Genomic DNA, 23,093 nt, shown 5'->3' with positions numbered 1-23,093 from the left:
ACAGAGTGACTTCCAACTTTCTACAGCAAAGATACACATAAATCAGTATCACTCTCTTACTCCAGTTTAAACTATGATGAACATTTCTATAAACCATTTCAATTCTCAGTGCAACATTCCCCTCTAAAACAAATTTTACTTCCCACTTAAAAAACATAAAAAACCCTTCACAGTTTTTCACCTGAAAAGCAAACAATTAAGTATTATCCTTGTTCACTATGATTTTATTCCTCTCTGCCAACTAAACTAACAAAAAATAACCTGCCCACATCTTATTACTTTCCCCCCCAAAAGATAGCACTTTATTCCCTTCCTACTACTATTCTATACATTTCTGTCTACTATAATAAAAATCAAACTAAAAAGCACATAAATTGTCTGCTTATTATACTTAATAGTACAATTTTAATAATCTTAATAAACCCAAAACCATCCAAATAAATATTTTTATACCTTAATCTTAATCCAAATCATTAAAGTCAGCCAAACCTTAAAAGCAATCCAGATAAATATTCTAAAATCCTTATCCCACTTCAAAATAAACCAGAGCATTTACATATCCCCACAATATGCACAGAGCTTTTTTCTTAAAAAAAAATCGAACAGCCCAACTGACCCCCTCAAAAATTCCAACTTCTCTTCAGAAAACCTGCCATATATAATGACCCCTTCAGCAATTGGTTCACATTTATGACTGTTGCAGTGTCCTGTGGTCATGTGATTGTCATTTTCAATCTTCCTGGCCAGCTTCTGGCAAGCAAAATCAATGGGGAACCATGTGATTCACTTAACAACCACATAGTTTACTTAATGCCTGCAGTGATTCGCTTAACAACTGCCACAAAAAGTCGTAAAATCAGGTCAGATTCACTTAATGACCACTTTGCTTAGCAACTGAAATTCCAATCTCAGTTGTGGTCGTTAAGTGAGGACTACCTGTACAGAACAGTTGAATTTTATACTTTGTCCCTGAGTGTTGATCAGCATGCCCAAAATGAGGGATGGAGTGAAGATCTATGTTGACTATGAGTATTGGTGAAACACCCAAGGTGTAGAGAAAAAAAGCAGAAATGTTGCTAAGCATATGCAAATTATAAGCATTTCTGATATGAATGTTGGATCGTACATGTACATTTATTATTTATTTATTATAAGTGCTTTTATGCTGCTTCAGTCAGAAAAATGAATGTAAGGAGTTAAAAAACCTGTTTACAATAATTGGTAGAATACATCTCATATTAATAAATACAAAATAACACAACAATAATAGCTAACAGTCCTGCTTAAAGTTGTTGTTTCCTACAGAGGAAGCTTACAAGATGTCTGGGATGGCAGTCACTAGTATTTTCCTGCTGGAAAAAGTGGTAGGAAAGCAGTGATAATGCTGCTGAAGGGTGAAATTTCTACTCTTGGCAGAACTTTGCTGCCCTCCCTTTCAGAGATCTGCTTCAAGTTCATTGAGTGGGCAGTGTTTACTCTTCCCTTCTAGTGACACCCCATACATCATGTCTGTGATATATATTTGTCTGCGCACATGTAGAAATGTGATCTGAGGCATCCAAGTACATATCCAATGCAAAATTTGGGTCTAGAAATTTGTTTACTCCTAGACTTGAATTCTTCTTCAGCAAAGGATCATTACCTTGTCGTGGTGCTGGAGCTTGAGCACCTCAATGATGCCATGAGGTAAACTGTGAAGGGCCACCCAAGATGGGAAGGTCATGACAGAGAGGTCAGACTAAATGCGATCCCTGGGGAAGGTAATGGCAACCCATCCCAGTATTCTTGCCGTGAAAACTAAATGGATCAGTACAACCAGAGATGTCGGTATACCATCGGAAGATGAGACTCCCAGGTCGGAAGGTGGTCAAAATGCTACTGTGGAGGAACAGAGGATGAGTTCAACTAGCCCCAGACGTGATGACGCAGCTAGCTCAAAGCCGAAAGGACGACTAGCGGCCGACAGTGCTGGTGGTGAACGGCGAATCCGATGTTCTAAGGATCAACACACCATTGGAACCTGGAGTGTAAGATCTATGAGCCAGGGCAAATTGGATGTGGTTATTGGTGAGATGTCAAGATCAAAGATAGACATTTTGGGCATCAGTGAACTGAAATGGACTGGAATGGGCCACTTCACATCAAATGACCACCAGATCTACTACTGTGGACAAGAGGACCACAGAAGAAATGGAGTAGCCTTCATAATTAATAGTAAAGTGGCTAAAGCAGTGCTTGGATACAATCCAAAAAATGATAGAACGATCTCAATTCGAATTCAGGGCAAGCCATCTAACATCACAGTGATCCAAATATACGCCCCAACCACAGATGCTGAAGAAGCTGAAGTAGAGCAGTTCTATGAGGATCTGCAGCACCTACTGGCCAGCACGCCTAAAAGAGATGTTATTTTCATCACGGGAGACTGGAATGCTAAGGTGGGCAGTCAATTGACACCTGAAATTGTCTGGGAGAACAAAACGAAGCAGGACATAGGCTGATAGAATTTTGCCAAGACAACTCACTCTGCATAACAAACACTCTCTTCCAACAACCTAAGAGATGACTTTATACATGGACATCCCCAGATGGACAACACCGAAACCAGATTGACTACATCCTTTGCAGCCAAAGGTGGCGGACATCTATACAGTTGGTAAAAACAAGACCTGGAGCTGACTGTAGTTCAGATCACGAACTTCTTATTGCACAATTTAGGATCAGACTCAAGAGATTAGGGAAGACCCACAGATCAGCTAGATATGAGCTCACTAATATTCCTAAGGAATATGCAGTGGAGGTGAAGAATAGATATAAGGATTAGGGTTAGTAGATAGGGTCTTAGTAGATAGGGTCCCAGAAGAACTATGGACAGAAGTCCGCAACATTGTTCAAGAGGCGGCAACAAAATACATCCCAAAGAAAGAGAAAACCAAGAAGGCAAAATGGCTGTCTGCCGAGACACTAGAAGTAGCCCAAGAAAGAAGGAAAGCAAAAGGCAACAGCGATAGGGGGAGATATGCCCAATTAAATGCAAAATTCCAGAGGTTAGCCAGAAGAGATAAGGAATTATTTTTAAACAAGCAATGCACGGAAGTGGAAGAAGACAGTAGAATTGGAGAGACCTCTTCCAGAAAATTAGAAACATTGGAGGTAGATTCCAGGCAAAAATGGGTATGATCAAAAACAAAGATGGCAAGGACCTAACAGAAGAAGAAGAGATCAAGAAAAGGTGGCAAGAATATACGGAAGACTTGTATAGGAAGGATAACAGTATCGGGGATAGCTTTGAAAGTGTGGTCAGTGAGCTAGAGCCAGACATCCTGAAGAGTGAGGTTGAATGGGCCTTAAGAAGCATTGCTAATAACAAGGCAGCAGGAGATGACGGCATCCCAGCTGAACTGTTCAAAATCTTGCAAGATGATGCTGTCAGGGTAATGCATGCTATATGCCAGCAAATTCAGAAAACAGAAGAATGGCCATCGGATTGGAAAAAATCAACTTATATCCCCATACCAAAAAAGGGAAACACTAAAGAATGTTCAAACTATCGAACAGTGGCACTCATTTCACATGCCAGTAAAGTAATGCTCAAGATCCTGCAAGGTAGACTTCAGCAATTCATGGGCCGAGAATTGCCAGATGTACAAGCTGGGTTTAGAAAAGGCAGAGGAACTAGGGACCAAATTGCCAATATCCGCTGGATAATGGAAAAAGCCAGGGAGTTTCAGAAAAACATCTATTTCTGTTTTATTGACTATTCTAAAGCCTTTGACTGTGTGGACCATAACAAATTGTGGCAAGTTCTTAACGGTATGGGGATACCAAGTCATCTTGTCTGCCTCCTGAGGAATCTGTATAACGACCAAATAGCAACTGTAAGAACAGACCACGGAACAACGGACTGGTTTAAGATTGGGAAAGGAATACGGCAGGGTTGTATACTCTCACCTATTCAACTTGTACGCAGAACACATCACGTCACGTGCTGGGCTTGAGGAATCCAAGGTTGGAGTTAAAATCGCTGGAAGAAACATTAACAATCTCAGATATGCAGTTGATACCATTTTGATGGCTGAAAGCAAAGAGGAACTGAGGAGCCTTATGATGAAGGTGAAAGAAGAAAGTGCAAAAGCTGGCTTGGAGCTAAACCTCAAAAAAACCAAGATTATGGCAACCAGCTTGATTGATAACTGGCAAATAGAGGGAGAGAATGTAGAAGCAGTGAAAGACTTTGTATTTCTAGGTGCGAAGATTACTGCAGATGCTGACTGCAGTCAGGAAATCAGGAGACATTTAATCCTTGGGAGAAGAGCAATGACAAATCTCGATAAAATAGTTAAGAGCAGAGACATCACACTGACAACAAAGGTCCACATAGTTAAAGCAATGGTATTCCCCGTAGTAACATATGGCTGCGAGAGCTGGACCAGAAGGAAGGCTGAGAGAAGGAAGATCGATGCTTTTGAACTGTGATGTTGGAGGAAAATTCTGAGAGTGCCTTGGACTGCAAGAAGATCACACCAGTCCGTACTCCAGGAAATAAAGCCAGACTGCTCACTTGAGGGAATGATATTAAAGGCCAAACCGAAATACTTGGCCACATAATGAGAATACAGGACAGCCTGGAGAAGATGCTGATGAGTGGAAGGCAAAAGGAAGAGGGGCCAACCAAGGGCAAGATGGATGGATGATATTCTAGAGGTGACGGACTCGTCCCTGGGGGAGCTGGGGGTGTTGACGACTGACAGGAAGCTCTGGTGTGGGCTGGTCCATGAAGTCATGAAGAGTCGGAAGCGACTGAACGAATAAACAACAACAGACTTGAATTATGTTGCTGATGGTTTTGAAGGAATGTTGACCAAGTTTTTGTTTGAATTTCTTTGTCACTTGGAGTGATTTGTGGTCCTGTAATTGTGAAAAGATTTGTCTGTTTGCTGTTCTAGCTTCCTTTCTGTGTGAAGATAGTTTCTTATCCAGTGCCATCAGTACTGAAACCACAGGGTCAAACTAGTTTTGGCTCAAAGAAAGGGCTTAAATGAGTCACATATGGAAAACTGGATTGACTTCTCAATGCTCTGGGATGTTAAGACATTTCAACCATGGCGATGGCAATAATTGGGTAACATCCTGTCCCAAACTAGAGTGAAAAACCGCTGAAAGGACTACTATTCTTGGTTTTCATAGGCTGAGTTGCCTCTGCTGAAGCCCAATTCTTTTTGCCTACATGAAAGATGCCTTGGAGGAAGACCAGACATATTTCTGCTGTACAAAAGATAAAAGGTGTTCCATTCCTCTGAAGAGGTGGAGGGAACTTGAAAGAGGTCCATTCCCTTTTAAAATGACACTTTGAGAGAAAGTCCAATTCCCCACTACCCTTGTCTGATTACCAATTATTTTCCCCTTAAATGTAAGTGCCTGGCTAGTTCTGAAACCTTCAGAACAGGGACAAGCAATTGTCCTTTTCCAGTATTTTGTGCAGAAAGAGTTACAGTCCTTCAATGGAGCTGAAGCCAGTACTGTAGCAGCTGAAGTCCTAAACATCCTAAGCCTAGCAGGCAAAGTTCCTTCTAATTTCTGACGTGCTTTAAAATTTGAGAAAACTCATTGGTTCCCTCTTCTCCCTGGTAGAGCTTTTAACTTGTGAAATCCTTAAATGTTCCTAATCAATTAAAGAATCATCTACCTTTATGGTATCTATAGATGCCATCTGCAGGGATAGAATGGAATACAGATCTGTATTTTTGGTTCTATATTGTCACGCCACTGATTCAAATTGCAGAGTAGCAAGAGCTCTTTGCAAAGATATCCTCTGCTTACTGAGACCTCCAATTCCCATTTATGGTAGAATTCACTCTATTTGTCTGTTATTTCTATATTTACTTACCTTTGGCATGATATTAATACAGTTTTATATGCTTTTCTGCTTTTCTAGTTCAAGAAGTATCTAAAAAAAGCCAGGACACGCTACTTCAGGCTTTAAAAGATGAAGAAGAGAAAGTTAAAAAAAGATATGAACTGATTCAGCAAATTAGAGCTATAGAATATCTGCCATTCCTGAAAAATAGATTTATTGACTTAACCAGGGTAAGCTCATAATAAAATACTATGGATGAGCCGACAGTAAAATAGAAAAAAAAATCTATTGTTACAGCTCATGAATCCTATTTTGCTCCAAATACCTAACTACAAATTACAACTTCTAAAATTCCTCCTCCAGGAATTTTTCCAGGGGTTTGGAGACCATTGTTACAATGTTGGATATGATTATAATTTTTACAAATAGTTTTCATGGCTATAACATGACCTATCCATTATTCTTTTGTGTGCACATTGTGGTGAGAGTAATTTTTTTTATGACAGGCACATGAAATTATCTGCAGTATCTTGGATATTTTCTGGCAAAGCATCTTTCTCAAATTTTATTACTGGTAATTAAGCTTCAAAGTTCTCAAGAAAAGAAATTAAGTTAGTGATTCATTTAGTTCAGTACCATAAACCTTAGTTTATTTTACTAATAAGTACTATTTATTTATTTATGTATTTATTTGTGTTCATTCATAATACTAAACCATGGGGTTGGGCAACCCAAGGCCCATGGGCCACCTGCCACCTCTTAAATTCCCTTGGCCCTCAATGATCTGTTCCACATACCAGGAGCCAAGGGAGAAACACATTTAACTATATAATTTTTTCCCATTGAAAATCAAAGGTAGTCTGCTGCTTACCTTGGTTATTTTTGTTTGTATTTCAGTTGTCAAAGAAATTAGATGGTGCACTTGGTGTTCTTGTCATATTGGTAACAGCAGAGTGGTTATACAGTGTCTTTCCATCTACTATATGCATTGTTTTCTGTTTCAGATCTTCACTAAAGTTTTTGTATAGCTACATTGGCTTTCTTTAACTATATTTTTCTTATTACAGTCTGCAATTATGCCTTTAGTATCCTCTCCTTTTTTAGAGTCTCCCCACCCACCTTGACTTCCTTTCCCGTTAGTTTTACCTGTCATAAGAACCTATCTACCATTCTCTGAGTTTATTAAAGTGTATTTACTTATTCTATTTATTACTTACCTCCTGGCCTTCTTCATTCAAGAGCCCTGAGTGGTGATGCCCATTTTCTTGAAGTCCAATATATATGTTTGACTATACTTATTAAAATCAAGAACTGCAGCATTACACAGTCAGTTTCTCCCATTGTTTCTCAGTTGTGACTGTATTAGTATCAAATTAAGGATAACTGATTTTCTTCTGCCGTTCTCCAGTTTCTCTGAAGGTGAAAACTGTCAGAGAAACAAGTCAGGAATTTCTGGAAGGAATTGTGCTATTGGTTATACAGTAGACTCTCAGTTAATTGGAACTCAAACAACCGGCACTCTCAAGCAACTGGCACAAAAATCGAACCAGAAAAAAAACAGCACTCTCAAGCAACCAGAAAAAAAATCTGTATCTCTCTGCTGCCATCTAGTGGGTTTAACAGTAACTCTCAGGCAACCAGAAACTACATTTATCTGGCATCGACCCATCCCCATGGGTGCCGGTTAACTGAGAGTCTACTGTACAAATAAGTTATAGAGTGACAGCTTCCCTATTCATGTAATTTCAGCTATGCCATCAACTGAACAAGTAAAAAAGTTATACAACTGTGGCCTGCAGGCCTACACATCTTTACTAACCCTTTGCACAACCCCTTACTTGAAACCTATTTGTATCAGTCTTTGCAAAGTGTAAGCCACCTCATGCCAGCAGTCTATCATCCAGGTAACAGACTATGATTCCAGGAACCAAATTTCTTCATTAACACCATTTCCAAAGCTATTCCTTCACTCAGAATATTTCCTCCTCAGCCTTGGCTCTTCTGCCACTTGTTTCTTGGCAAGACTTTCAGATGTACAAAGTTCTCTCTCTGTTGTTGAATCTTTATTACATGCCTCTGCTTAGGACTGTGGCTGTAGGATTGCTGTTGCTAAGCGATGCGGTCATGTGATGCCGCGCTTTACAACCTCATTGCTTGGCAACAGAAATTCCTGTCCTGATTACCGTACTACCAGTATTACTATGCTGTAAATTCTACATGCCATAATATGTAAATTCCGAAGAAGGCCAAACAATTTCTATGTTTTTTTAGAAGATTCGAAACCCTTCATTACTTGTTCAAAAGCCAAATTCTGTTTTGCCGTGATGAAAATTTGGCATAACTGGTCACAGAAATAACCAGTTCTGTTTTATTAATCACTTCAGATTTAATGCACAGATTCTGCAACGGTGTTCATTATTTTGTTTTCGGTGACATGCATTTTTACTTCATAGGTTGTAATGTTTTAGACCTATACATGCACGGTTTATTAACATATCATTGCTTATGTTACATTTTATTACAGAGACTCCTTGATAAGTTAGTATTTTCTCACTTATTTGACTTTTGTGTTGTTTTTTAAATTTTGCTGGTCATTGTCTGAATAAACATTACTGGTACTGATATATTGAAGATTCAATATCTAAAGAATTTAATGAACATAAACCAATACTAAGTAAATCCATAACTATTCAAGAAACTAAAGATGCAATAAAAATAACTGAAATTGGAAAGGCTTCAGGCCTAGATTTGCTGACAGCTCAATATAGAAAAAGTCACAGGAAGAATTGTTAGAACCATTGACAAAAACAATGAGTGAAATCAGAAGGTAAAGGAAATACCTCAGACGTGGAAAGAAACATATATAACCTTGATTCAAAAGGGAATGGATAGAGAAACCTCAGTCATGTACAGGTAGTCCTCATATAACAACCATTCGTTCAGCAACTGTTTGAATTTACAATGGGGCTGAATGAATGGTAGGGTCCTCAAAGTTACAGCTGTCGCAGCATCCCCGCAGTCACATGATTAAAATTTGGGTGCTTGGCAGCTTGCCCGCAATTACAACCACAGAGTGCACTTCAACTCCCCCCACCCGCCTATCTCCCCCCCATCTCTACCCTTTTGGCTGCTCCACACCCCTGCCGCCCTGCACTCCATTTCCCCTGTAGATCAATTTTTGTACTGAATGTTAACTATAACATTTTTACTACAATATTAGCTGAATGTTTCAGGAACTGCATTCCAGAAGGCCTTTACACAGCTTCATCTGGTGCACCAGTTGCTTCCCTTTCTAAAGTGGGAGGCCCTTCAGATAGTCACTCATGCCCTGCAATGTGCTGTATGTGGGGCTGCCCTTGAAGACCACCTGGAAGCTTTAACTGCTCCAGAATACAATGACATGAGCAGAGATGAGTATGCCTTGGTATGCATATGTACCACCCCTTCTTCATGAGCTGCATTGGTTGCCAGTTTGCTTCCATGTGCAATTCAAGGTACTAGTTGTTACCTATAAAGCCCTACATGGCATAGGGCTGTATAATGAGTAAAGCGGATGGCCTTGAAGGACAGAGGGAAGGTCTGCTACTAAGGCAACAATCAGATAAATGAGATTTGAGCCCAGGCCAAGAAAGTGGTTTATGAAAATGCCTCAGTCTGGATCCCTCTTAATTCACATGAAGATAAAAATTGGGAGGAAGGGAAGCACATTCAGACTTGCAAGATTCTGTTACTATAGCTGTTTTAATAAAAGTAGGTTTAGGTTTGCACAGTGTCTTAGTCTGGTCTACCTTACAGGGCTGATACCAATCTTGAATCAATGAACAAACTAATTAAGATAAATTTAATATTTAAAATGGTGCCAATTTTAATTCCAGATAAAATCCTGCAAGATTGGCAAAGAACAGTCAATAGATTTATATGGAGTAGGAAAATAACAAGAGTAAAATTCAAAATTTTACAGGATTCAAAAGACCAAGATTGACTTGCCTTGTCAAATCTCAAATTATATTACCATGCAAGCTGTCTGTCATGGATAACCAAATGGATAAAATCCCCAAATAGCTCAGTGTCAATATTAGGGGGGAAAAAAATTGAAAGGATGTGTTAAAAGACAAAGTCTGGTAAAAAGATGGAATTCTTTAAAAACAATAAGTTCATAAATTTCACCACTACCTTCATCACTGAATGCTTTTTATTCTGTGGATGATTACAGCAAAAAAACTAATTACATATGCAGATCGGTAATTTTAATTCAAGAATTTTAGTAATATGTAATTTATTACCTCATAGTAAGAGTCTTCCTACAGTCAATTTCTAAAATTCATACCCTGCCACATAAGCAAAAATTAATATCCAGTATTTTAGAAATTCTCTTTGAATGTACAACTTTTATACCTAGGAATTAATATTTTGAAGAATTTAAGTAAGCTTAAATAGCAATTATGGCCCTATTTGGAAAAAAATAAGAAAGGACATGAAAAAATGGAACAAGAGTTTTCTTGGCATTTTAAAGTCGTAAGGCAGCAATTAAGATGATGTTATTCCCAAAACTGATGTATCTATTTTAAACGTTTCAAATGGATATTCCACTAGTATTTCTCAGCAGCTACAGTATTTATCATTCAGGGGGTAGGATATGGCCATTAATACTAAAAAGCAATGAAAGTACCTTCCTTTACTTGGAGTGAAAACAGATAAAGGTTTTTATGATCAAATCATACATAAAGTAGTTGGGAAGTTTTTCTCACAGAAAAACTTGGCCTTTGGCATGCTGGGACCACATTCAAAAAGGTAAGGGAAAGGGCCATGAAAAGAACTCTGTTTAATATAATTCATGTTTAAATGAAAAAATAATGAAAATTTTATAGTTAATGATTGCTCTGTAATGAACAAGTCTTTCATAATTTCTCCCTATATTCACATTAAAAATTACAAAGTATACCTGTGGCTTTGGAGGGGCTAAGGGCTTTAAGATGTGCTCCTCTGGTTTAAAGTATTAGGAAGCACTCATGAGCATGAATTACATTCCTGAACACACATTATTCCAAGTGAGATTAGATTTTGAAACAGACTCCCAAGAAAGATTATTATTATTATTATTATTATTATTATTATTATTATTATTATTTGGCCCTTATAGTACTGTGATTATGGGTAGTTATTCTATATTTTGACAGGTTTGTTTTGCTGCTATTCATCATCTTGAGTATTCTATGTTTAGAAAGCTCAGAGATAAATATCTCTCTAAGTAAGTCCCCTCCCAACCATCTTAAGCACCATTTTGGGGAAAGAAAAAAAAAGAAAAAAACATTTTGGTATTATAGCTAAAATGAGGCATTGCATCAAGTTTACATGAAAAGTAAAGTGGCTGTTATAATACATCAAGTTTTGAAAGAAAATTGATTAGGCGATTTAAAGAATGAGGGTTCAGAACAAATTTGGACGTTTATATTCAGAATATGAATTTGAATGTTTGAAATTTGAGGTTTACATTTTATATTTGTAGCAACAAAAGTTCAAGACTCAATCCCTAGCAAGAAGACCAGGAAAGATGGTAATAGTGGAAAGGAATGAGATGGGCGCAATCCCAAACTCCTGGAATTGCATTTTTTTGTCCACATGTGGACTGTAATATAAATTAAGATACAATGGAAATATGGTACTTCTGCTTTTCTTTTCCCTAGACTGCTAACCATGGTGTACTTGGTGAGATGTCATTTGTGGAACTTCAAGAACGTTTAGCTTTGCTGAAAGCAGCTCAAAAAAAAGCAGAAGAAGAGAAGAGGGATCTGATAATCCATGAAAAACATGCTAAGGAACATCTTCTTTTGGACAAACTGGAACAAATTTGTATGTTCAGAGAACAGTTTGGCAGAGCAGCTGCATTAAAGTTAGTTTGAAATATTGTAATATTTATCCAGAATCCACTGTCTAAACAATGCCTTTATTAGGATGAACCAGATGTGGATTTCGGCGCTGCCGCTGATTCCCAGGAAGGAGGGAGCGCGTTCCAGGCAGATAAGAGGATTTACAGTCTGGAAACTGTTGCTGGGAAAGTTAAGAGGTTCAAGGTAGCTCCGCCCTAGAGTCTCCCAGGTTATTTACCCTTAGGTAGGTTAGAGTAGCTTTAGTCTGGCAAGATTCTGCCTGTATGGTGTAAGCGATAAAGAACTTTAATAAAGAGTTTGGAATACACTGACGCAACACTGTTCTTCGGCTGGTCTTGACACCAGATGCCATAAAAGTGTGAACACTTAATTTATTTCTTTAATGATCTCATAGCCAAGGCCAAATGATGCCCAGCAGGTGTAGTTGTGTACTATAAGAATAGATTTTCGTGAATGTTCTGTGCTTCAGAATAGCCAGCATCTGAAATCCTGCATCTTCACAATTTTTTGAGAGGGTGAGCCTTTGATTATAACGTTCATTATATTTTTAAAGACAATGCTTATGGTAGGGATTCCCGCTCATGAAATAGGAATGATTTTCTTCTTGAAGTATATCTTGCCCCTCTTTGCTGCCATCTACTTTCGGTATTGCCACAAGTTATATATTGTATTAGGGCTGCCTTCAGAGAAACTTATGCATGGTCTGAGATGGACATTATTTTTATCTGTTCCTTGATTACTCTTGCTCCATTTTCCAAGGTATAAAGTCATAATCAGGTATATTTCTACCTTGGGGAACAGGATGGAACTCTAGTCAAGTAATACAAACAAGCACAGAACCAACCAGATGATTGGATGAGAAGCCCCTCCACTCTGTAAGTCCTGAGTGAAAGGTCTCCTGTGCAAGCACGGAATCATGTCTGACCCTTTGGAGGGATGCCACTTTCGTGACATTTTCTTGGCAGACTATAGCGGGGTTTGCCATTGCCTTCCCCAGTCGTCACCTTCCCCAGCAAGCTGGGTGCTCATTTTACCGACCTCGGAAGGATGGAAGGCTGAGTCAACCTGAGCTGGCTACCTGAGAGAGAATCCAGCTTCCGCTGGGATCGAACCCGGGTTGTGGGGAGAGTTTTGGCTGCAATACTGCCACCTACCACTCTGCGCCACATGAGGCTGTACGCCTAATATGATAATAATCAGAGTGTGCTACAGACACCTTGTAGGGAGCTGTATATGTGAGAAATTCCAAACAACCAAAGTGCAGAGTTTGAGATTCCATGGAAAAAATTGTGTGTACATGGTAAGGCTTCATCATTGCCAACAGTTGGACAACACACACGGATGATTCTTCATTGACACTACAGAATGATTGTGGTATCAGAGGGGCTTTAGAGCAATTAGTTTGCCAAACAGTGATTCCTTAAGGATATCATGCACTAGTTACACTTAGCTAGCTCCTCATAAATTGCCTCATTTGTGTCTCCCAGTCCTCATGATTTTAGTTTGTTTTGTTTGCTCAGAATTTCAAATTGACAAAAATAATGTTTTACCTATCTAAGGTGCCTCTCACAAATATATGTCTGTCTTTTAATGTTTTCAATATTTTGAATTGACAGTTTTTCACTATGATGTTCTAGGATTTGGAAGCCTGGCCTTTCTCTCCCAGTTAGCATTTTAATCTGTTACTTGACAGCAAGCTCTATTCCATGGGATAAAACAATTCAAGACTTCCTGTTTAACCCAGTTATTGAGGAATTTGTCCCATTTCCCCAAATTAGGAGCTATTATATATGTGTCATTTTTTTACCTAAAGACAGCAACATGTTATTCAGTTCTTTCTATTAAACATTGAAAAAAAAATAGTCTTCTGGTATGTAAATGAAATACTTTTTTTTAATTCTCATTTTTTGCCATAAACCTATGTTTGAAATTAAACTCAAAATAATGTCTCTACAAAGATAAGTGAATGCTGAATGGGGATTTCAACCTGCACTAACCCATTCCTAGATCCCTGAGAAATTAGTTTACAAATCTAGGAACAGACTTACGCAGAGCTCTGTTTAGATTCTGTACTGCTTAATGTGGATGTTACCAATAATGTTGGCTCCTTAACGTTCTTGGCCTGTCATGCATAAAGTGGGTGTAAAAGATACCTTTATTTTATTGTATGCAGGCAGTTCTATATTCCAGGTTACAGTGAAGTTGAGAAGATTGATGTGAGCATTTTATGAATTCTATCAACAGAAATCCTAATTATGAATTATAATGATTAAGTTAACAATGCTGTCTAAACAAGAAAAATCTATTTGAATAAATTGAACAAGTTAGAGTTTATAAGTATTTAACCCATGGTATTTCAATAACCAGAAACATGGTTACCTTAAATATGTGGTGGAAAGAATTTTGCAAATCTCAGTATTTTAAAACTTGATGTTAACACTTTTAATGTTGAAGTTTTTAAGAATTAAAATTTTAATTTGGTTATGATCTTCCAATTTTGGACTGTGCCATTCTCCGTTTAAAGTTATGCACTCCAAAGTTCTTAAAACTCTGTTTTTTTAGTTCTTTTCTGGAAATGGTTCCCTTTTACACAGACTTAGTTCACATTTAATTATTAATTTCGGCTATATTTTCCAATTTGTTTCATTTAGAGTTTTTCTTTTTTTTCTTTTTTTGGTGCCTTCAAGCCAGGTTCTGTATGGAGAAGGTAAGTTAAGAAGTTCAATTATCCACTTTTTAAAATTTTTACTGCTTTTGAGTCAGCAGTGACTCCTGGTGACTTCCTGGTCAAATCCCTGCAGTTTTTTTTTGCAAGATTTCAGAAGTGGTTTGCCATTGCCTCCTTCCTATGGCTGAGAGAGAGTGACTGGCCCAAGGTCACCCAGCCGGCTTCATACCTAAGGCAGGACTAGAACTCACGGTTTCCTGGTTTCTAGCCTGGTACCTTAACAGTACCAAACTGGCTCTGTAGATTGTTTTAGTCTACACAAAATAAATAGGATGAAAGTCTAATTTAAGGCTTTGGCTATTCACCATTAGAGAAGTACAGATGAATTGTTTTATTGTGTGAAAATTAAGTGCTTGGTTTCATTTTCTTTGCAACATCTGACAGTCCTATAATACAGAGAAACTTTTCAAGTTCTTAGTAGAATCTGTTATCATGAATATTACTTTTGGATCATTTTTAAAACTGCAGTGCTTTTAAAAGAATGCAATATAAAAAAAAACAGATTATAAGGCTATTTTGTTGTTTTTTTTAAGGCAACTACTGATATTATTCTATTTGTTAGAGTTTTCTTTTGATTCTTATTGTTTTTTTCCTCAACATTAAGATAATCTGGTGATATTTTGGGAGGGTACCACTAAAATAAGATCTGCAATGGTGCCTTTTAAAAAATACTTCTAAATTCAGCAGTAATTTTGGTTTCATTACTATGTATGTTAGCTGTATAAAATGTATATAAGGACATAAAAGAGCTTTGTTGAATCAAGCCAGTAGCCTATCTGGTTTGGTTCTGTTTGGTATATTGTTTTCTGCTACAGATTAAGGTTACTATGGTAACTAATCATTCTGGCCGGATGAAGAGGTTGAATTTAATTGTCCTCAGTTTAGGTGATAATAGTTACATTGCCTGAGGCAAGGGCAGCTTGCTTGTTACTTGGTTAGTTTTTAGCCTTGCAGCCTGAGTGAGCAGATTGCTCCTCTCTGAGCGTGTGCAAATGCACAAGCCTGTAAATACATGTTTGTGCTTTCTGTCAATAAATTTATTTTTATAGAAATGCCTGGTGTGTGACTTTCCTGATCTCTCCTGGGCCAAATTCTTTCACAGCACTCTGCCAAAAGGTTATGGGCCCAGTAAGCAGCCCACTAAAACCCCAGAGAGAATAGAGATCAGCTCCACACCTCATGCACAATTTAAAGGCAAGGAGCAAAGACCTGTGAAGACTGGTCTTTGGAGCCACCTGGAGATTTTCCAGCAACTGCCAGTCTACAGGACAAAGAAGCCAGCTGAGGTGACTTGCAAAAGAAGGAAGAAGCCAGCCCTCAGTGATGCCTCTGGAGCGCCTATCAGAGACCAACTATTTGAATTGGGCCCTGAAGATGGAGATGTATCTTCGCAGAGAGAATCTTTGGCTGCCAATTGGTGAGCAAACCCCCCAAAATCCCAGTGCTGAATGGCTGAGACAGAATGAGCGGGCTAGAGCCACCATTATCCTGGGAGTTGAGGACAATCAGCTAGTCTACGTGCAAGATATGCAGTCTGCAAAGCAACTTTGGGATGCTTTGAGAGACTTGTATATAAAGGCAACAGCAGGGAGTAAAGTTACCCTGACTAAAAAGCTGTACAAAGCCTACCTTGCAGAAGGAGATAGCCTTCCCGAGCACCTGCATTATATTCAGCAGCTGTTTGTTGAGTTGCAGGAGAGAGGAGTGGAATTTACACCTCTCTCAAAATCCTATATCCTCCTGTCTTCACTGAATGAAATGTGGGACACACTGATTTGTACCCTGGAGGCTATGCCTGAAGCAGACCTCACCCCATTGTATGTTACACAGCGCTTACTCGCTGAATGGGAGAAGAAAGAGGAAAGATCCCCCCCATCTCTTCTGGAAAGCTGCAGTACCAGAAAACAAGGGAAAAGAAGGGAAAGGAAGCTGAGGCCACAGCACAAGCCAGCCAGCAATGCTTCACTTGTGGTTCAGCTGGACATTTGCAGAAAGACTGTGCCTTGAGACCCATGAGTAGAAAGACAGGAAAGAAGGACACAAGGGCAACACAGAAGAAGGCTCTTCAGACAACCCAAATTGCACAGGTTGCTGAGAAGGGTAATTCTGATGTATGGGTATTAGATTCTGGGGCCAATTGTCATTTATGTAATTGTAAAAGCTCTTTTGTGTCACTGTCTAAAACTGAAAGACAAAGTGTATCTTTGGCTGATGGGTCTGTGACCAAAATTCTGGGACAAGGTGACTTGTATTTATCCTGCTTGGGAGAAACTGTAAAAGGTGTGTTGTATGTGCCAAATTTACAATCAAACCTTTTATCTGTGGCACAATTGGCTGCAACAGGGCATGTCATAACATTTAAGAAAAATGGTTGTGAGATACGTAAAAATGGAAAATTGTGTGCTACTGGTATATTAAAAGACTCCTTGTACATTGTGCAAAATGCAAGGAAGCCAAGCTGCAAGGCTGCAGTTGGCAACACTCCATATCATGACCAATGCGTACACCTGATGCATAGAAGATTTGGTCATGCTAATTTCAAGTATATAGCACAAATGCCACAGCTGTGTGCTGACCTAAAGATAAAACCCTGTGACAAATACTTAGATTGTGTAGTTTGCAAAGAATGCAAAACACTAAAAGCTCCTGTGAGTAAGCACAGTGACAGAGGTACAACTAGACCTTTGGAAATTGTACACTCTGACATTATTGGTCCTTTTGCTTCAAGTCTTGGAGAAGCAAGGTATGCAATGACCATCATTGATGATTTCTCAAGATACACATTTATCTACATCTTAAAACAAAAATGAGGCATTTGAGAAATTTAAAGGTTTTGTGACATGGGCAAATGGAAAATTCCCTAGGCCTGTATCTGCACTCCAGTATGATAGAGGAGGAGAGTACCTTTCTCACAAGTTCAAAAGGTTCCTAGTGGAAAAGGGGATAGCACAAATTCTTTCTAACCCTTACACCCCTCAGCAAAATGGTGTTGCTGAAAGAAAGGGCAGAACCTTGCAAAATGCAATGGAATGCATGCTTAAAGATTCACATTTATCTTTTAAATATTGGGGAGAGGCCATATCTACTGCCTCTTATGTACAAAACAGATTGTATAACTCTGTGATTCAGGACACTCCATTCCATTTGTTTTATGGTGTGAAACCAAAGGTAAACCATCTTAGAGTGTTTGGTAGCACTGCATGGGTTCATATTCCAAAACAACAGAGAAGGAAAGGAGGCCCCACAACAAAGAAAGCCATCTTTGTTGGCTATGAACAAAGCCAAAGGAGCTACAGGTTCATAATGGGAGAGAAATTAATAATTAGCAAAAGCGCTTTTGCTGAACAAAACTGGGGGAGATTAAATTCTAGCTCTCCAGTTGATCTGACCACCACAAGAGAACAGCAAGGACTTGCTGATGGTGATCTTTTGCCTGATGAGGACATTAAACCAGAAAAGCAAACTGAAGATCTGTCTGATGAGACAGATGCTTCTCAGGAAAGTGATAGGAGACAAAATTTAAGCCCTGTATTACCTCGCAGATCTCAGAGAAGTAATAAAGGCGTTCCTCCATCACGTTTTCAGGCTGAAACAGTAAAGGCTTTTCACATATTCACAGAACCTGAGTCTTTAGAACAAGTGAATTCTTTACCACCTGAGATTGCACAAAATTGGCATTCTGCCATGCAACAGGAGTTAGCATCCTTGAAAGAAAATAAAACATGGAAACTAGTAAATCTACCTCCCGATGAACGCTGTCTAGGTTGTAGGTTGGTTTTCAAACTGAAAAGGGATGCTGATGGCAAAATCCAAAAATATAAAGCAAGGTTAGTTGCAAAAGGGTTCACTCAAAGGAAAGATTTAGACTTTGACAAGACTTTTGCACCAGTTACTAAAGGTGAATCGATTAGATATTGTTAAAAATTGCTGCACTCAAAGGAATGTCAGTTCAGCACTATGACATTCAAACTGCATTTCTCTTTAGACCGCAAATTATACATGCGGCAACCCCCTGGCTATGAAAAAAGGGAGGTCCCTGTGTATATATGAAGAAAGACAAACAAGGCTGTATGTATCTATGCATTTATGTTGATGATTTGCTGCTGTTCACACCAACAGAAAAACAAAGGCTTGATTTTGAAGCCTGCATGAAAAGCCGTTTTACATTAAAAAGCCTTGGAACAGTAACAAATTACCTAGGCTTGGAAAGAAGGTAGCTTTCTGTTAAGCCGAAGGGGGAATAATGTTAAAATATTGCAAATGGAAAGACATACAGAGTTAACAAAGCAAACTGGTCTGCATCTCATTCCGTAGCATAAAAAGGGGAGTGTTTGGTATATTTTCTGCTACAGATTAAGGTTACTATGGTAACTTTATCCTGGCCGGGTGAAGAGGTCAAATTTAATTGTCCTCAGTTTAGGTGATAATAGTTACATTGCCTGAGGCAAGGGCAGCTTGCTTGTTACTTGGTTAGTTTTTAGCCTTGCAGCCTGAATGAGCAGATTGCTCCTCTCTGAGCGTGTGCAAATGCACAAGCCTGTAAATACATGTTTGTGCTTTCTGTCAATAAATTTATTTTTTTAGAAATGCCTGGTGTGTGACTTTTCTGATCCCTCCTGGGCCAAATTCTTTCACAGCACTCTGCCAAAAGGCTCCACATGCATGGAAGTTTTGTAAAAAGGACAAACACCATGACCTCATATTTAAGGTATGCTGCCTCTGATTCAGATGGTAGTAATATAACCTTCACTTTACCCTATACCCCTTTAAAAATCATTTAAATATCATCATTTGTTGGCAATGATGACCTCAGTTCTAATACCATGAGAAAAGGGAAAAGCTTCCTATATTTTCCATGCCATATAGAACTTTGTATCTTTACCATTTATGTTAAACTACAAACTAAACTACAAGACTCCAAGTGCTATGGTTTTCCCTTGCAGTGAACTGTTCTGACCTATTAATGTTTTAGTTGTCCTTCATCTTTATATTTCAGATGAATCTGAATCTCAAGAGATAGAGCCTCTGTGGATTGGTAGTGCCCAGCTTTAGGAATTGGCTTAAGGTTCTTGCCATTAATCAGATCGTTCTACAGTTTGAAGTTATGTAATCTGAAAAGTCATCTCAGCCAAACCATTCCCCTTCCTATTTGTTGCTGGCTATTTTTTTTATGGTGGGAGGAAAACTGATAATTTTCTTGCCTTTGCACCTGATTTAGAAGAAATATATCACAGGTCCATTAAGGCTTGGGGGTCATTAAGACATTTCTGGTGTGGATTCTGGGGAAATTTGATCAAACATATACAGCTTGGAATTCTCTGCCAGGGACTACCGGTCTACAACTTTAATTCCTTTTATTTTTATTTATGAATATATAAGGGCACAATCCAGCTGAATGTATGTCTGATAAATCCTTTTGTTTAGAATGGAACCATGATTGAATATATGTCTTTCTTATTAAATTGTAATTAATTGATGCTGGCTCACACAATTAATTACGAAGTATCATTTATTACACCATTTTTGTTTTTAGACAGGAGGAAAAGAAAACTAAGACACCACTTCGTGAAGCCATTTTGAAAGAGGAACAAGTTTTAGATCTACAGAAAAAAATTATGGAAAAGTCTTTTGAACGTAAAATGCAAACTGAATATTTAAAAACTACATATCTGAAGTGTAAGGAAAAATCAAAGCGATCTTGGAAGTCAGAGAAAGTAAGAAAAGGAAAATAATGCTTCATTTGTGTTTTATAAAACAATTAGACTGTCCTTATCTCTTAATTTCCTGGGTCTTTGAAGCAGTTGTGGAAATTTAAATAATTGTATATTCTTGCTTTACAATTTAAAAAATTATACATACACACAGTACATTTAATACATTCAGTATATTTGATATATTCTATATCTAATAGTAGAACATAAATTTCCATTCTTATATACAAGACTTGTACTCATAATATTCATGACAACTATATGACAAAATTAAATTTTAAAAAAGTTTAAAATGTATATAAAACTGGGCTGTTTCAGATGTTAATCAAGCACTTTAATACGTGTTGAAATTACACTTTAGAGTTCCTTAAAAGCATTTTTGTCCCTTTGTTCTAGTTTAATCACTTTGCAGATTTAGTATAATTCCATCATTTCCCAATTTTATTCCATCAATGCTCATCAAAGGCTAAAGTCAAGATTTGGGGTCAGGGACAGGTACACATTGGCAAGTGATGTAGTTTGTGAAGTAGAATATTTGATGTACATGGTATTCAGTAAAATTTGCTTTAAGATTATGACATTTTCCATAATGTTTTACTGTTAGGCCTGGCTTCAGTCTTCCAAACTCACCAAATATTTAGTCCCATACTGAAGACTGTTTGGAGGAGAGAGTTTATTCTGAATTTAAATTAGCAACAGTTCCCTGCTCCTGGGGAATATAGCAATCACAACAAGTTGCTATTGGTTCTGGGTCTGTCTCACCTGCTGATCAAGGATATAAGTGTTCTGCTGCTAACCCTTAATGAAGTACACTAGCAATACCAAACAACATTGCTTTCTGACAGGCAATGTTTAATTTTTAAATGCTTGCCAAATAACTGCTTAATAATCTGTTCCAGTATTTCGCCTTTTTAAGCTTACAGTCTTCAAATAATAGCTTTTTCCCTGTTATTTGAAGAGCAACATTTACCTTCTCCACTCCTGTGTGACCATATCCATCTTCATGAGGAGCTTCACAAAAAGGGGATCCAAAGTCACATCTGCATGGCATGATTTACTAATTTACTAATTATTTTTGTGGGGTGTCCATATCACATTCATCTCAGTCTCAGCTCACTGCTGAGGCAGCCTAGAGCAGTCTGTAGTTGTTTCAGTTTGGAAGTGGCATTCCCTTTTTTTGATGCAGAATTTCCAAAGTGGACAATCTAGGGTATCTGGAGGTCAAGCAGGGGATGACACTGTTAGTAAATGGTGTGTGATTTTACTTTCAGTATCTTATTTTTTGGCAAATTTTCTAACCCTTCTGTGCTCCCTTTGACCTGAGGAGTTCAGTCCATGGAATTCTGCCTAGTACTTGCTTAAGTTCATTGAAATTGGCTTTCCTGAAAGGGAAAGTGATAAAGCAATAGGAACACACAGAATTTCTAGACAGAAATCCACCCAAAAGGCAATATGGGGGTTGAAAGATTCAAGCTCTTCATCCTACTCAACTATCTAGGAATACCAGCTGCCAGATGAAGAAAGAAGGGAGGCCACTTCAATTTAATGCAATAAAACCATCAGAGGGAAATTTAGGTAGCATGATAAAGGACCACATAAAAGGGAGTTTTTTCCTGTGTCTTCCCAAACTCTGCCAAGTTTCAAGGAGTAGGGATCCCCTTGAAGGGTACCCCTACCCCTTGAAGGGTAAGGATCCCTCGGATCACAGGTGGGAGGCTATTCCAAAGGACTGAGGCAGCCACCGAGGAGACACACCTCTTTGGTCCCATCAGGTGGCAACATTTATGGGAGGGGACCTCCTGGAGTTGTGGGTGCTCCATCACCTTTTCAAGAAAAGATTGGACAACCATTTGTCCGAAATGGTATAAGGATTCCTGCCTTGGGCAGGGAGTTGGACTAGAAGACCTCCAAGGTCCCTTCCAACCCTATAATTCTATGATTCTAGTAGGATGGGCAGATGCCCTCAGGGACAGGTGGTCCCACAAGTAACCTGGCCCTGTGCTATATAGGGCTTTAAAGGTGATAACCAGTACCTTGAATTATGCCCAGAAAGCAACTGGGAGCCAGTGCAGCTCATGCAGCAGTGGTGTTATTTGAGTGAACTGTGGGGCACTCCAAACTGCGTGTGCCATTGCATTCTGGACCAGTTGCAACTTCTGGATGGTCTTCAAGGGCACTACCATGTACAGTGTGTTGTAATAATTATTTTATTTAACACATTTGAATTAATACTAGGAATCTATATTTTGCTTTCACAGAAATCTCAAGGAGAAGATCACTGGAAGAAATTGGAAGAAAGTCGACAACAACAATTTAAGATGCTTCAGCATGGTCTTATGTCCAGAGATAATGCTCAAAAAATGATAGCAAATGAAGCTATGAGAACTGGAACCACTGCTTGTATATTGCGAAGTTAGACAAATCTGTTTCTAGATACACTTCTGTTTATTAGACATTTACTAGTAATGTGACTCAATTTCTGGAGTTATCTCATGAACTACTTTATACTTTAACATAAATATTGCTATTAACTGGCAGCTGTTTTTAGTTCATATATGCTGGAACTATAATGCTTTTAACATTTTAGCTATGATATCACTAGTTTTCAAAACAAGTATGTGGTAAACAAGTCATGCTATTTTTCAAGTAAATAAAAGGACAAATGTATTTTGATACTTCAAAATATTTTTTTCATTTCAGTAGAAATAATACCTCAGTGTGCTGTAGTCAAAAATAAAATGTGTCTAATGTATCAAAAGCAAATACTAAGGGAAAATTGTAACTATTTTAGAGCTTGGCTAAATCTTGAATGGAGACATTGAGAGGGATCAATTTCAATGTTCTTTACAAAGATTTCCCAGTTCTTTCTTTCCTTAGGGCAAAGGGGTGGTGGTGGTGGTTCATTTCTT

At 38.3% G+C, this 23,093-nt stretch overlaps 1 protein-coding gene across 2 annotated transcripts in view; it reads left to right on the top strand.

The window, feature by feature from the left end:
• Positions 1-22,761, top strand: part of CFAP99 (cilia and flagella associated protein 99) — an 84,202-nt gene extending 61,441 nt beyond the window's left edge. Inside the window, exons 13-16 of one of the 2 annotated variants that reach the window (XM_063304638.1) lie at positions 5,936-6,087; positions 11,542-11,747; positions 20,007-20,187; positions 22,443-22,761. In XM_063304638.1, coding sequence (XP_063160708.1) covers positions 5,936-6,087; positions 11,542-11,747; positions 20,007-20,187; positions 22,443-22,601 — 698 coding nt within the window. In that variant the 3' untranslated portion in view covers positions 22,602-22,761. Of the gene's footprint in view, positions 1-5,935; positions 6,088-11,541; positions 11,748-20,006; positions 20,188-22,442 lie in introns of those variants that run through there. The other variant, XM_063304639.1, reaches the window with a different exon arrangement.
• Positions 22,762-23,093: the final 332 nt, after the last annotated feature.

The sequence above is a fragment of the Candoia aspera genome, chromosome 5, assembly GCF_035149785.1.
Source record: "Candoia aspera isolate rCanAsp1 chromosome 5, rCanAsp1.hap2, whole genome shotgun sequence".
In the NCBI taxonomy this organism is placed as follows: Eukaryota; Metazoa; Chordata; class Lepidosauria; order Squamata; family Boidae; genus Candoia; species Candoia aspera.
The sequence above is the reverse complement of the archived record's forward strand: the minus strand, read 5'-3'. Positions and strand labels throughout refer to the sequence as shown.